General features: G+C 42.6%; 1 protein-coding gene across 1 annotated transcript in view; it reads left to right on the plus strand.

Moving 5' to 3' along the window:
- Positions 1-14,045, plus strand: part of PTPRG (protein tyrosine phosphatase receptor type G) — a 410,439-nt gene that overhangs the window by 257,512 nt on the left and 138,882 nt on the right. The window contains exon 6 of the mRNA XM_064519114.1: positions 10,221-10,316. Within this exon, the coding sequence (XP_064375184.1) occupies positions 10,221-10,316 (96 nt within the window). The remainder of the gene's footprint in view (positions 1-10,220; positions 10,317-14,045) is intronic.

The following is a 14,045-nucleotide window of genomic DNA, read 5'->3' on the forward strand; positions in this document are numbered from 1 at the left end:
TGCTTTCCTTACAAGATTGGTGGACCCCTTAAAAAATTGAAAGTGTCAAAGCAAGGTGGTGGTTTTGTTCAAGTTCTGCAAGGTGATGCCACGACGGAGCAGCACAGGCGGATGCAGCGGGCTCCCGCCGTGGCTTCTGCAGGCAGGTACCTGCGTGAGAGTGTGGGAGGCAGGGAGAGATTTGTGTTTCGGTTTCAAAGATACGGAAGAATAACTCTGACATTTTGCAAAGGACTGGTACAGAATCTGTTTGCACATGGCTTTGCAGATGTGACAGCAGACAAGAGTTTAAGTTAAAATTACGCAATTTCTCGAGCTTTAACCTTTCCCTTGGTTTTGCTGTTTACATGACTCTCTGGCTTTGTGCTGTGCTGAAGTCCAGTTCTTTCAATTTGCTGATGTTGATACAGAACCGTGTCCTTACAGAGGTTGGGCCATTAGGATGTCGTATTCAGCTGCCGTGAGCGTGTCTGCTCACCAAGCCCGGTGTTTTGTGGAGGGGTCGTGTCAGATCAGGAAGCAGAAATGTTGGGAGAAAGGCAGCGGGCAGGTCCCTCTCGCGGCTGGGCCGAGGAGCTCCTGTGAAGCCCGTGGAGTTGTTCCGCAGGGTAACGCAGGGTGAAGTCCGACCACGTGCGCCAACCGTCGCAGTTCAGGCAAGAGTGAAGTTTGCACTGCAAGAGGGTGGTGTTTACTAGCTGTCTAACCTGGAGCTAAGTAACTGCAAAGCTGGGTTTAATTTCAAGTGAAATCACTGTCAAAGAGCACAATGTGTCTGAGTGCTGTCTCCATGAGAAGCTCGGCTTTTTTAATCTGCGCGTTTGTAGACACCTCTCATGTTGAACCCACTCCATGCTTTATCAGAGGAAATCTGTCTTTGGGATTACCATGCTGCCTTGGCTGGATGTGTGTCCTGCAAAATATGGGAAAGCCCGTCTTGTTTTTACCCTGAGTTATGAAACCCTCTGAGCAAGCTCTTCTCATGGGCTGGTTCTGCTGTAATTGCCCATACAGTTCACAGCTCATAAACAAAAATAGCTCTGCAAGTGCACTGCCCGGACTTCACATCCCCTCTGAGGTACGAATGGCCTTTCGCCCAGCAAAATGCTTCTGAAAATGTGCCCCATCTGCTGCATGACTTTGAATTCAGAGATGCAACAAAATTATAAATATCTTAAAATTTGTTCTGAGGCATTTTTAAGATTGTTAAACCTCATGGAAGAGCTTGCCTTCTCCCCCTTAAAAAAAAAAAAAAAAAAGAAAAAAGAAAAAAAAGGAAAAAAAAAAAAAGAAAAAAGAAAAAACAATAAATAAACCACACAGGATGTTCTGAGTTCCACAGTACAAAAAGAATAATCTGTGCTAAGATGTGAGCTCCCAGAGGAATGAATACTTATGCTAGCACGTCTTTGAAGTGAATGGTATATGAAATTGTATTAATCACACAGGCTAGGAAGAGTGTGCTTTCATGGGGTTTGTTTTTAAAGTGCAGCTCCTTTCTTTGCCCTGAAGAGCACGGTAGCGTTTCTGCTGGGATTCCCAGCTTTCCTCCCCAGTCTGGCAGTACTTCTTGATGTTTAAGATGCAAATGGATTCTTTAAAGACAAGCTGAAGTATGTACAGTTTGGGTATTTCAGAGCTGAAAACTCTTCCTTTGGTAGTTTAGTCCTCCTTGTAGGAAGACTATGAGAAACAGATGAAGAAGAATGAGTAACAGTCGCTTCTGGGTTGAGTTCAGAGCTGTTGTCAGTCCATCTAGCTAGTTTTTAGTTGCTGTGGCATTTGGTGCTTAGCCACTTCCTAAATTGCCTGTTTCAGTTTTTCACCCTGCCGGCAGCTAAGTACTGGTTCTAATTTTTCCATTTGGACAGTTTTAGAAAGCAAAGCTTGTCTCTCACCGCAATGGGAGTCTCGACGTTGCATGTTCCTGTATGCATGTGCTTGCTGTCTCTTTTGAAATATATTGCATTCATATTGCAGTTAGATAAAGCCACTGTGACCGAGACTCAAAGTCCTCGGTAAATAAGCCAAAAAAGTCTCCGGCAGAGTCTGAGTGCTGGAGCTAAAGACCAATTGAAGACCCCAGCTGATCTCCAGGAGCCTGGGAAAAAGCCTTTAGGGTATGTGGATGCAGCTTCTTGTAGCTAAGTGTCTGCACTGAGCTCCCATGGCATCAGCTGTACATCAAATACAAATTATTTAGAAGTTGGTATTGATGTTAAGATGCCGTGTGGTATCTGCTTGAGTTATTCATGTGGCCCTCCTTTACTGCAGTGCTGAACGAATGAACAAGAACCCGAAGCTCTTCTTTCTCTGATACCACTCCAAAATGGTCGCTTATGACAGGCTTTTTTCACTTGCTTGCTGTTCTTCCCATTTGTTCATCTTCCATGTTCTTATCCATAAAGCATCCAGTTGAAGGAGGGACAGGCAGTGGTCATAGTTTACACATGAGGCAATGAGGCCCAGAAATGGGAAGGAATTTATCCAAGATAGCCCGAAGTCTGTAGTAGTTTAGGAAAATAAGCATTTGTGTTCCAAGGCCTAGAATGCTGCTTCTTCCTCTCAGGTTATCAAAAGACCTGATTTCTAAGAAATACTGATATTTCCACCCGTAAATCAACTTAATGTGTTATTTGTCTCTAATTTGGTTTTATGGACTTCATTTTTTCAGGAAGGGGGAAGCTTTGCATTTTCAAGGCTTTTTTTCACAGCCTTCGAAGTGACAGCCGCCGTGATTTTAAATCACAGTGCGGGTCCTCCTGGAACCGCTTGGGTCCAGAACCTTGAACTTTAAGCAAAATACCAAATGTCAGGAGCCGTGTGATGGAAGTGTAAGAATTAGCAATACTGAGCGGTGTAATCTTTTGTCCTTTTTTATTTTTTCCCTCCTTCCCATGTTGGTTGTCTTCCATCTCTGGGACATGTGGTTCACATCCTTTTTACAGCCTGGCTGAGCACCCCGTTGTGCAGTTACTGCACACATTTCTCGGAAGAGAGCGCCCTAAATTTGCGAGTCTAACAAGATACTGTGGTGAACCTGGACACGCGGGTGTAATTGCCACAGGATCAAGATATTTGAACATATTTAGAAGATGAGAAAAGAAGGAAAGGTTCAAAAAAGCCTACTGCTTATTGTGCTTCCGTTGGTGCATGTTGGTATTAGTATTCCCCCTGGCTGGGAGGAGGTCAGGTACGAAACGTTTGTAATGAGGAAGAGGAGCAGAAACGCGAGGCACTGCACGTTGAGGTAATAACCACAGCTCTATAATTCAGGGGTCTTGTGTTTGTGAAAGAGAAGAGTTACTGCTGATTTCTTGTTGGTTTTGAATGATTTATAACGTTTTACTTGTGGCAGAGTGTTGCAATCTATGTTGTCATGGAAATTCTATTGAATTTATAGTTCCATTTATCCAAAACGATTTTCCAGACTTCATTTCATGGTGAATCATTTGGCTGTTACTCAGTGTACAAAGCAATTGCAAAAAAGTTTCATGTTATGGAAAGCATAAACACTGAAACCGTTATTTTTGTGTTATGGAAATACAAATGAATGCGACATACAGCTTTTTAGCATCAAATGTGCCTTCCTTGTGTAATGACTCGGTGTATATACACGAGAGTGGGTTTTCTTGGTTGGGACAGAAGCAAGCCTAAGGGATATTTATTTCTGGGAGTAGAAATCGGGGTCGGCTCTGCCTTGCTGAGATACTCCTCTTTTATCGTTCGGGACTTAACACTCAAGATACTGAGTGATGTGGCCTTGGTCCAGCAGCGCGTTGAAGCACCCGACAGTCGTACGAGCTTGGTGTTGCCTCGCTGTGCCTACTGCGCTGTGACGGGACCGGTCACAGGGTTGAACACTGGGCAGGGTTATGGTTGGACGTGCAGCACCTACCCAACCCTTTCCGAGTGGAAAGACTCTTAAATCATTTAGTCTTGACTTTCTTCGTAATCCAGACATACCTACTCTGTTTGTAGATAATGAATCAATAATTCATGCTTACTATTTAAAAAGATTAAAGGGGTGTTTATCATACTTCTAAGGCATACAAATGTCTAAACTGAGTTAAATGCTGTTCTTTCACTTGCATGAACTTTGTTCTTCCTGTGGTTTGAGCTCCCTTCGTTTTTCCAGCTTGGCATTGCATTCGTTATCAAGTTGCAATTACTTTAGAGCAAAGACCTTGTCTAACTCCGTGTTTTGCAATTTGCCCAGCACACTTTTAGGCACTGTAAAATACTAAGTGATGACATTCAAAATACATCTCTTTACCTGCCTAACTATAGTTAAAAATTCACTGATGAATAATAGACTAGGCAGGAAAAACATGCCATTATCTGCTCATGTTCAACTTTATCTTTTAAAAAAATGCAGTATACTCTGTTTTATTACATCAAACTCTAGTAGGAGAACTGGAAAACATCACGATTTGCTGTCTTCCCCCCACCTCCTTTTCTAAGCAGATAGAGAATATGTTATAAATGATAAGTGTTTTTTTTTTTTAAGAGAGTATAATGAGAAGCTGAACATCAGACTCCATTACCCCAACGTAGATCTCATACTCTGCTAAACCCACTGACTGCAGGACAGTTGCTCTGGATTTTCAGTGCTGCAGTGAGGATTATATTATTTCTGTGAATAATTTTTATTCCACTGAAATGGATCACATCATCCAGTTCACTAGAAATCTATGCACATATTTAAAGCAGAAGTAAGTTACGTGCAGGCTTTCAATTAAAAAAGAACATCATGTATGATTCATAATCTTAGCACAATTTGTTTTTGTGCAAGAGGTTTTAAAACCAGCTGTAAAAGTGGTTGAGAATAATTTATTCTTACAATATAAGCAGCAAGAGGTACTAATAAAGAATTAGTATGTTCAGTGATGAACTCCATCATTTAAAGCAAACATTTCAAAAATTTTGTTTCACCCACTCGGCACAGATTTGCAGTCTACCTGCTATGCCTGTGTGTTTTGCTCTTCTGAAAATACTCCGAGTCTCTGAAGCAGTACATAATAAACCACATAACTGTTGCCTCTGCGTCTTGCTGCCTGATTCATCAAAAAATTGGCTGGCCTGTAAAACTTTTTTCTTTTTAAGCTTTAAATTGCATGGTAGTCCTTGGATTGCTGGGAAGGAAATGAGCGGAAAGCTAATTCTGATGATCTTTTCCCTTCCACCAGCATTCCTGATGCTATTGAATATTCTGTACTCCACATCTGTGACAGCACAATGAGCCTTTGTTCATTTTTTAATCTGAAGAGAAATCTGTTGTAGGAGGTTGCACAGGGTGATAGCAGCCCAATTTAAAAGTCTTAATTATTTATTTTTAAAATACTTGGCATCTGACAATGGAAAATGTCCTTGCTTGGTTTCCAGTCTCTTAGAATTGCTTTGAACTCGCTTGCCTCTTCTGGGATCCATCAAATGCTCATTGTGGCTTTTCTCTCATAAGCGCTGAATGAGGTTAGCTGTGATAGTCTGTATTAGATACAAACTTTCTGTCTTTGTAGTAGGGTAATGAGAGCAAAGTTGTCTTGCGTGGGAATGGTGATTTCTTTCTGGACGCCCATGCGGCCGAGCAAAGGAGGAGCATCCAAACGAAGAGCACAGAGCCACATGTTTGCTGTGCAGTGTGCAGAGGTGGAGAGGAGAAGTCACCCATTTGAAGCAGGCTCAGCTTTGGCAAACCAATGGCTTTTTCTGAAGAGAGTTTAGCATTCTGAGGCAATTCTGCTTAAAGTCAGAATTGAACCCTGGTGAGCATTAATCCTGAGTAATTCGCATGCACATTTTGGTCAGTCTGTTCTTACAACATTGAGGGGTGGCAGTCCATGTTTGATTCAAAATCCTAATTTTGCCTGAGGAGCACCAGGTTTCTGTAGAGGTTGGAAGAGCGCTGTTGAAGGGTGCTTCTGCAGAGGGTAGAGTGACCCCAACGAGGAGGGAGTTGCCTGCCCCATGGCTTGGTGGAGGGGTAGACGTAAGCTGATGGGAGCATGGAGGAGAAGACGCTCTGGGCCAGGGGATTATTCTGTTCTTGGATGTATGTAGTGTGTTCATTCGTGCGAGAGTTTAATCGTTGTCACCTGGAAAAAGGCCTGAAGTGACTGGAAATTGGGCTGGTTGGGCGTTGGATTTTTCTGGACAGAAGAGAACAGAAAACATGATGTCGTTTTTTTAGGGTGACTAGCAATTATCTCCTGGGCTGTGTGAGGGTTTTCTCTCTAATCCTCTGTTTTAAGGCACTTGTAACATTCTGAAGGTTTTCCCCTTCGGTGAGATTTTTTCAGGCTTAATCTCTCCCGTACAGCAAATCTCTTTCAAGTTTGAGTGAAAACAATTCTACTCTTCCAGAGTGTGAAGAGTGTGAAAGCATAAAGTTTTTCCATTAAAAGAAAACTCTTGCCATCTCCCTGCCTTGGTAAAGCTTTGTAGCTGCAATAGCTGTTGGTATAATTTTAGCATGGAGAGAGTCCTCCTGTAAGAAGAGGGCCTTTGTGTGGTTAGTGAAGTTTTGTCTCAATTTAGCCATATCACAATACTGAAAATTTCAAGCTGCTTGGACACTGCATGTTTTATATAGTAGTTCTGTACAAGGTGCCTACAAGCATACCGCTGTGTTGCATATCTGAGGGTTAAGAAAGTCCATGTAAGCCTTTCCTGGCCTTGTTAGTTGTAACAGAGCTAGATGTGAAAGACTTACAAATCTAGTATATTGTGCAACAGCAAACAGTGCTGTCGTGCCCCCTGGGAGCTCTGCCCCCGGGAAGGCTCTTTGGAGCACTGTCAGCTCAGATGCTGGAACGGAGCGTTCTGGCTGCGGACAGCTAGTGTCATGCTATAGCAACGGGTATTTCAGGCTTTTCCAAATCCTGGGGGATTCAGAGCCTTTAAAAAAAATATATATTTTTTTATTTTGGAAAACAGAAGCTACTGTGAAATTGCATGCAAAAATGTACAACAAAACAATGCTTTACGGCCCTGAAGCCAAGCCGTGCCGCCGTTCAGATTGGATGTGCAGGCTTGGATGCTACTCCATTGAGCATTTCACAAATGACATATAATAAGATCCAAATTTTCTTCAGCCTTAAATGTCCCTTTGTTGCATTCCGCACTGCTGCTTTGTATGTGCCAGGCAGACAGTAGAAGTCATTTATATGCAAAGTGCACCACATATTGTATATACTAATTATATAATAAGGAGTAATAATGAAAATTTTCTGGCATGTTTAGACCACTTAAGTATACAGTGAAATTAATTTTATGGTTAACTGTCTTATTCCTGATTTGTACATAAAGAACATTATGCCATCCATAGAAAATAGTAAATGAAGTATCTACTGATAAATGCATACGAGATTATGTATATTAGGTATTAAAGGAAGAAAAATGCTTTAGATACACTTACATTTTATTGTAAATTGTGGGAAAACAGATGATATTATATTTTGGGAGGGAACAACGTGTGATCACATAATTAGAAAATTGTCCTAATACTAATGCTCGGCGGTGTACAGGTGTGGTTTCATGAGCAGCCTGAACCATCGAGCTTGGAGGATGCAACTTTACCATCCTCTTAACATTGCTTTTGCAATGTATATGTGTATAAACTATATAACAGCAGTTCCTGGGAGATTCTACTCCTAAAATGTTCCTTCTAGCTATATGAACATATACAGAAGCTACTGTGTGACAGATGACAATAATTTTTCATATAAGACAGTTCCCCTTGACTTGATGGATGTGGAGAGAGGGACCACACTCTTTGGAAAAACACCAGGGAGCAGTGGGAAAACGTTTCAGTGTGTATGGTAATCAAGGCAGAGTGTGGTTCTTGATTAGTCTCTGAAATTGCACTGCTGAGATGTGGGATCTGAATTAAGCACCTTTTTACCATAGCCCTTTGCACTGCTATCCAAAAGTGTATTGTAAAAATTAATTTCCTTAAAATGCCGTGAACAAAAATGATCCAAAATGATTTTGGCATGCACTGAATTCACTCAGTGATGCTTTCCTTCATACGCTCCTGTGAGGACTGTACGCTGAAGTATTTTATAAGGTATAGCTCATTTTAGACTTTACTTTAAAAGGGAGTAAAATGCAATTTGCAAATATTTTGTGAGCTTTTGTCTGCGTTGGTTAAATTGAAGTTTAAGTAATTCCACCTGCAACAAACTGTTTCTAATTTCTGCAGCGATGGATGGCAGTTTCTCAGCGCACATTTTTTCAAAGCACGAGCTGTCAGAACCTGGAGGCACCACCAACTTCGTGAGACACTGCCAGCGTCTCGGTGTGTGCTGGGAATACACTGGGAATAGGGAAGCCAGAATAGGGGGAGAAAATTGCTTTCCAATTTTATGAAGCTCGAGTGAGTGCCAGATAATTTTTCCATTTTTTTTGTTAGCCATTTGGAGCATAGTCTTATTTTATCGTCTTGCTGAAAAAGTGCCTACACCTCCAAAGAGGCTGATCTTTGTCTTAGCCTTTTCTCTAGATGCTGCTGCTGTATTAGATGTGTAGGTATTTTGCCAGCATTACACATTGCAACTCATATATACAGCCAGAAGCCTGGGAATCAGTAAATATGATTAGGAGCATATCCGAAGAAGATAAAAGAGGGTATCATGTCATCTGGTCATGTACAAAATGTCAGAATAGGGGAAAAACACTTGCATTTGTCAGAGGGTAGGATTTGTCACGCAGCACGATCTTGGAAAAACACTAACAGCCCCAAACAGCTTCCTGGCGCCAGCAAAGCCTGGGGCTGCATTTAACTACGCGCTCTGTGGCTGGTTATTACAACCCGGTAGTGGTGTGAAAAGCCTGAACAGGACCGGTAACGGGTGACGGGCGGTGGAGGAGCAGGAGCAAGTGCCCAGGCTGGAGCAAGAGGCTGGTGGCAGAGGAGCCCGACGTGCCCCTTCCCAGTTTGTGACCAGGAGCGGGTTTTTGGCCAAAGTCAACGTGCAAACGTACATGTTGGCCAACTGTGCTGTGGTAGCATTGTCCCTGCGAGCGCGCCAGCCCGGGTCTGGGTTGCAAAATCCGTCGGGGGAGATGCCCCGAGCAGTGCCGACAGCAACCGCTGGAAGGGCTGGGTCTTGTGTTTGGCTGTTACTGCCGCGTGTGTCTGATTTCTAGCAGCTGTAGAGCATGTGTACGATAAAATATGGCAAGCACTGAGAGTATTTTATGGAAGTGGTACTGGCATGGCGAAATGTCGAGAAGGAGAGTTGCATCAGATTTGGCGCAAATCCTGGCTGCTGCAGAGGGACTGACACCAGGGGCTTATTTGGGGATGGACAAGTTGGAGAGCAAGCTGCGTGCTGGGCTTGCCGCGAGCAGGCAGGGTTCAGCCAGCGCAGCGAATGCAACAAGGACCATGCAGGAAAATCGGAGCCGTAGTGGCCATAGCCCCTTGAGCTGCCCTTGCTCACGGTCTGTTTGTGTAATAAAGTGGAGGGGCTCTCCGTCAGGCTGCATGAAGGAAGGTGTTCCTCGGTCATCCTGGATTTATATAACCTGGACATTTGCTGTTTTGGCGTAATCGCTGTGCTCACCTGCTTTCACTTAGCATTTGCTTAACTGTTAGTATTTATTATTTGTCCTAAAATGACATCAAAATGTCCAGTTTTGTTTCTGTTGTGCTTTTTGCCAAGTACTAAAGCTTTGGAAATAAAAGTCATGAAATTTAACTGAAGTCAGAGAGAAGTCTGACCCTAACTGGTAGTCCTGAATATCAGAGGCTCATGAAAATGCATTGCTACAGAGAAACACTTTTATCTTACAAATTGCTGTAGGAATAAAGGAATAACTCTAAACATCAAAATCCTTTTTAAAAACTCTCTATGGTTTTTCAGATAAATATGTTTACCACATTTAACAGAGCGGGAGATGAGTCTGCAGCGAACAAAGAAATGAAGAGATCCCGGCAGAAAGCACAAAGTTTACCATCTAAACAGACTGGCTATACTGTTTATCCGTTGGTTTATCAAAATGCGCTGCATCGACTCTGTTCCCTGGTTACTGGCCCAGTAGGGCAGTCATGCTATTAATCAAGATGCTAGTTAAACAATATTGTTCAGCAGAATTCCTTTATCTCGGGTTCATAACGCCGGCCCTGCTTGTGGCCCTGTGTACAGTATCTCATTTGAAAGCTGTATGAATCAACAATTTATGTGATTTGTTGTTGTTGTTGTTAATTTTTACAGATGCAGATTTACTTCTACAATCCTGATGACTTTGACAGTTTTGGAACAGCAGTTCTAGAAAACAGGGTAGTCGGAGCCATGGCTGTGTTTTTTCAAGTAAGTTAAACAATGGCTATATACATAAAGCAAAGCATTCACCAAAAAGTATCTTAATTCCTTGAATGGTTTCAGGCTTAATGGATGCATCTGTTTTCTTGTTCACACCTGTCTAAATGAAATCTATTTCATATCCTCCATGCATGATTTAAAATGTAAATAAGTGTATTTAGCAACTATGAAAAATTTTGCATGAATCGTGCCGACGTTATAGCCACTTTGCTGATGCAGATTGGCAAACACATTTATCATGGAAGTTCTTTCAGTGCTGAAGTATGTTGCTCAGGTCCCGGGAATATTAACAAACTGGTGTAAACTGATTCTGTTTAGAGAAAACTTAAAATTCAAACCTAGCCTGAGAGAAGACTAATCAATAAGTTGCATCAATCTTATCTGTGGTAGCTGCTTCTTAAATTGGCATAGGAGCGAGCTCTGGAGCAGACCAGGTTTCCAAATGAGCGAATTTACGCATCCCCTTTTTAAAAATGTGTCCTCAGCAGCGTGACCGTTCGCTCAGCTCATTTGCTGGTTCGGCACGCTCGGGAGCGGCGGCACGGGGCCGCGGCCGCAGCTGGCGGTGGCTGCCAGGGCAAGGCGCGCCGACGCGCTGCTCGGCAATGAGGGCTTTTTGTCACGCTGCATCAGAAACGGCGTTTTCCCTTTCTGACTCGGGGGCGAATTGAGCAGAGTGAGTTGGAGCAACTCCATGCTGCCGGGCTGTGGCAAATGGAGAAGCAGCTAATGAGGAACTGGAAATAACTCAAGGTGTTGCTTTTGCAGAAGAGGGGAAGGGGGGGGACAGAAGAGCAAAGGAAAATTCGGCTTCTCTGTTAGGTTTCACCCTAGTTTTTACCGTGGAAGAGAATGTGAACCCAGATAAAAAAGAATATGGAAGTACCCTTATGTAAATACCTTCCTTTTTCTTATGATGTTAGAGCGACAAGCCTGACTCTCTTGCTCAAATTAAGTAAGGTTGTCTTTTTCCGTGTCACTGGTTTTGATCAAATGCCTTGATAAGGAAAAAAGGACAGATCCTTGTATCGCATAAATTGCTGTAACGCTGCTGACATCAGGCTAGGGGAAATGGGCATGTTAAATTCATCATTGTTGAATTCTGAGCACTTCTGTGGCGTCTCATGTTAGGATGAGATTCGTGGAGCTGTGATAATTTGCAGTGGCATACCAGGATGATTCCCCGGACTTCTTAATTTTGATGTGCTGCGGGAAGGATTGGGCAAATTGAATTTGGCCTTGCACGACAGAAGTTTAAAAATAAAACAACCAAAGTCGCTTAGTTGCAATCATATGTGATTTACACAATGTTGAAGAGCGTATTATGTCTGCATACGCATGCAGCATCAGAGGGAACACGTGTTACGTCATGGCGTGGAATATGTGTAAGGTCATTCTGCATCTGGAACTGCTAAATTACCCAACTGTGCTGCACACAGGTCATGTGAAGCACTACCCTGTGTTGTACCATTTCCTAGTCCGTATATGGCATTTATTTCAAGGAAACTGTTTTTAGAGGATCTTAAAGTCTCAGTGGGACTTTTTTTTGTATTCCCCACCTGCAAAGCCAGGTGCTGCAGTTACCACGAGTCCCACTTTGCACAATTCTGAGGGAGGCATTAAACTCACTAAAAATAACCTAAAATACTCTGTAACGGTGTAAAAAACAGCATCTTGGATTGTAAGAGACCTCAGACTCTTTAAGACCACAAATGAGTGTTGCGCTCCCCTCAGGGACGTTGAAATCTATACTTTCCATCATTTCTGGCTCTGCAGGCCACAAGACGTTAGGCTGTAAAGTCCAGATGATGGTGCAGGTGGGCTCCTCTGCTTCAGGAGCCATGAAATCTGAAGCCATTACTGATAAACAGTCCCTGATCTCGTCCAGAGAATTGGGGGTAAGGTAATGCTTTGGCAAAGTGACCCAGTGACAACTGTTTCGTGGCTGCAAGGAGATGGTTTTCTTTTCTGTTTTGTTTTTCCTTGCCTCTGAGTTGAAATTATAGATCAGTGATGTTCCATTAAACTTCTCGCATCCTGGGGCTGTATCAAGGCTTCCTTCTGGGTAGCTCTCCTCCAAGATGGGAAGCTATCGGGGAAGATCTGTGGAGACCTTGGTCCCCATCCTGGAAGGGCATGCGATGAATTCTGGCCTGTGTAAATAAACTTAAGGGCTTTAGTGTGGCAACTGTGACTTTGGCCGTCATCAGGGTTTTCCAGAGCTTGTCCCATAGCTGTTAAGCAGAACAGCCTTGCAGTGAGTAGCTGTGGGCTGAAGCAAACTTAATCCTCTGTAGAGGTAAGAGACATTGCAAGAGTGTCCTCAGCCCATGGGAATGACACAAACACATGGAGACTTTGCAGGTTTGGAGGTGAAGAAATGAGATGACAGTGAAATAGTTAAATATGAAGGTCCTATATTTTGGGGGGCCTGAATTGAAAGAGAAACTTCTGATGTTATTGCTTCCAGACTTAAAGCAGGCATTTAAAAATAAGGGGTTTTTTTTACTTAGGGTTATTAATTGATGGTGATAAACTTTTGTAGATCCCTGCTGTGTCTGTATGCAACTGCGGTACCATTTTAGTTCCCTGTGCTGTGTATTGCATGACGGAGCTGCTGAACCACAACTTGGAAAAAACCTTTCGGGAAAGTTTTGTTCAGAAATGCTCGGTGCCCTTTTAGCCTTGCTCCCCAGGGCGCCAGGCGGCTAAGCTTACCCATGCTAATATTTCATGCAGCTAATTTATAAACTGTCTTTTAAGATTCATTCCGAGTAACTTTTGAACGAAACCGCAGCATGTCCCTGTTCACGTTTTGTTTGGTAGCTTTGACTATTCAAGCATTAATTTGATGGTTTGCAGTCTTCCAGAGCTGTAGTCCCATCTTTAACTCACTTATCTGGAATGCAGCTATAAAAAATAGTAGGAATATGGAATATACTGTGTTTTAAAAATATATCAGGAAACTGAGTTGCGCATGTTTTTCTACAGAAATATTTTAACACAGAAGTTAATGGATAGGGTTTGCCTTTAATTCAAGACTTGTATTTTTCCTTATGCACCAATGCGGTGTTGGAATGAATGCGTTGGTACCCCCCGACTTGAGTTTATAGTCTGGCAGGTGTTTTTTGTTTGACTGATGTTCACAAATGTTCCTTCGAAAATCAGATTCTGCAGTGAGTGAACATTATACTGAACTCTGTAATTATTAGTGAAACATTAAATAATTAAGAACCCTCTTTCCTCCATTTTAAATAATTTAACTTTGACTATATAAGAATTTTCCTTATTGAATTCACTGTTTCAAGGGCAATTTCCAGGTAAAGTACATTGGTGCTGAACTCGGGTAGCTGAAGCACTTGGAACTTTGTCGTCGTTCGTGCCAGCGAAATCTGTGCCTTTCTCATTGCTTGCCTTGTAAGCTCTGTTGATAAATTTTGTCAACATATGTGATAAACTTTGTCACCATATGCACGCAGACATCGACATATGCATGCATGTTGCAGGTTAGTTGACCTGAAAACAAAGAAAATTTCTAGTTAAGATTGAATGAATAGCTCCTGCATATGCCAGCTGTCGTACCTGCTCGTCTCCTTGTCCCTGTGGGTAGTCACTGGGAGGGCGTCTCATAAAATAACACGGTGGGCGCTCAGTAGCAGGTATGCTCGATTTGCAAATAGCATGGGCTGGCCTGAAACCTCAAACTGGGCTCTGAAA

Source organism: Dromaius novaehollandiae, chromosome 12 (assembly GCF_036370855.1).
Source record: "Dromaius novaehollandiae isolate bDroNov1 chromosome 12, bDroNov1.hap1, whole genome shotgun sequence".
Taxonomy (NCBI): Eukaryota; Metazoa; Chordata; class Aves; order Casuariiformes; family Dromaiidae; genus Dromaius; species Dromaius novaehollandiae.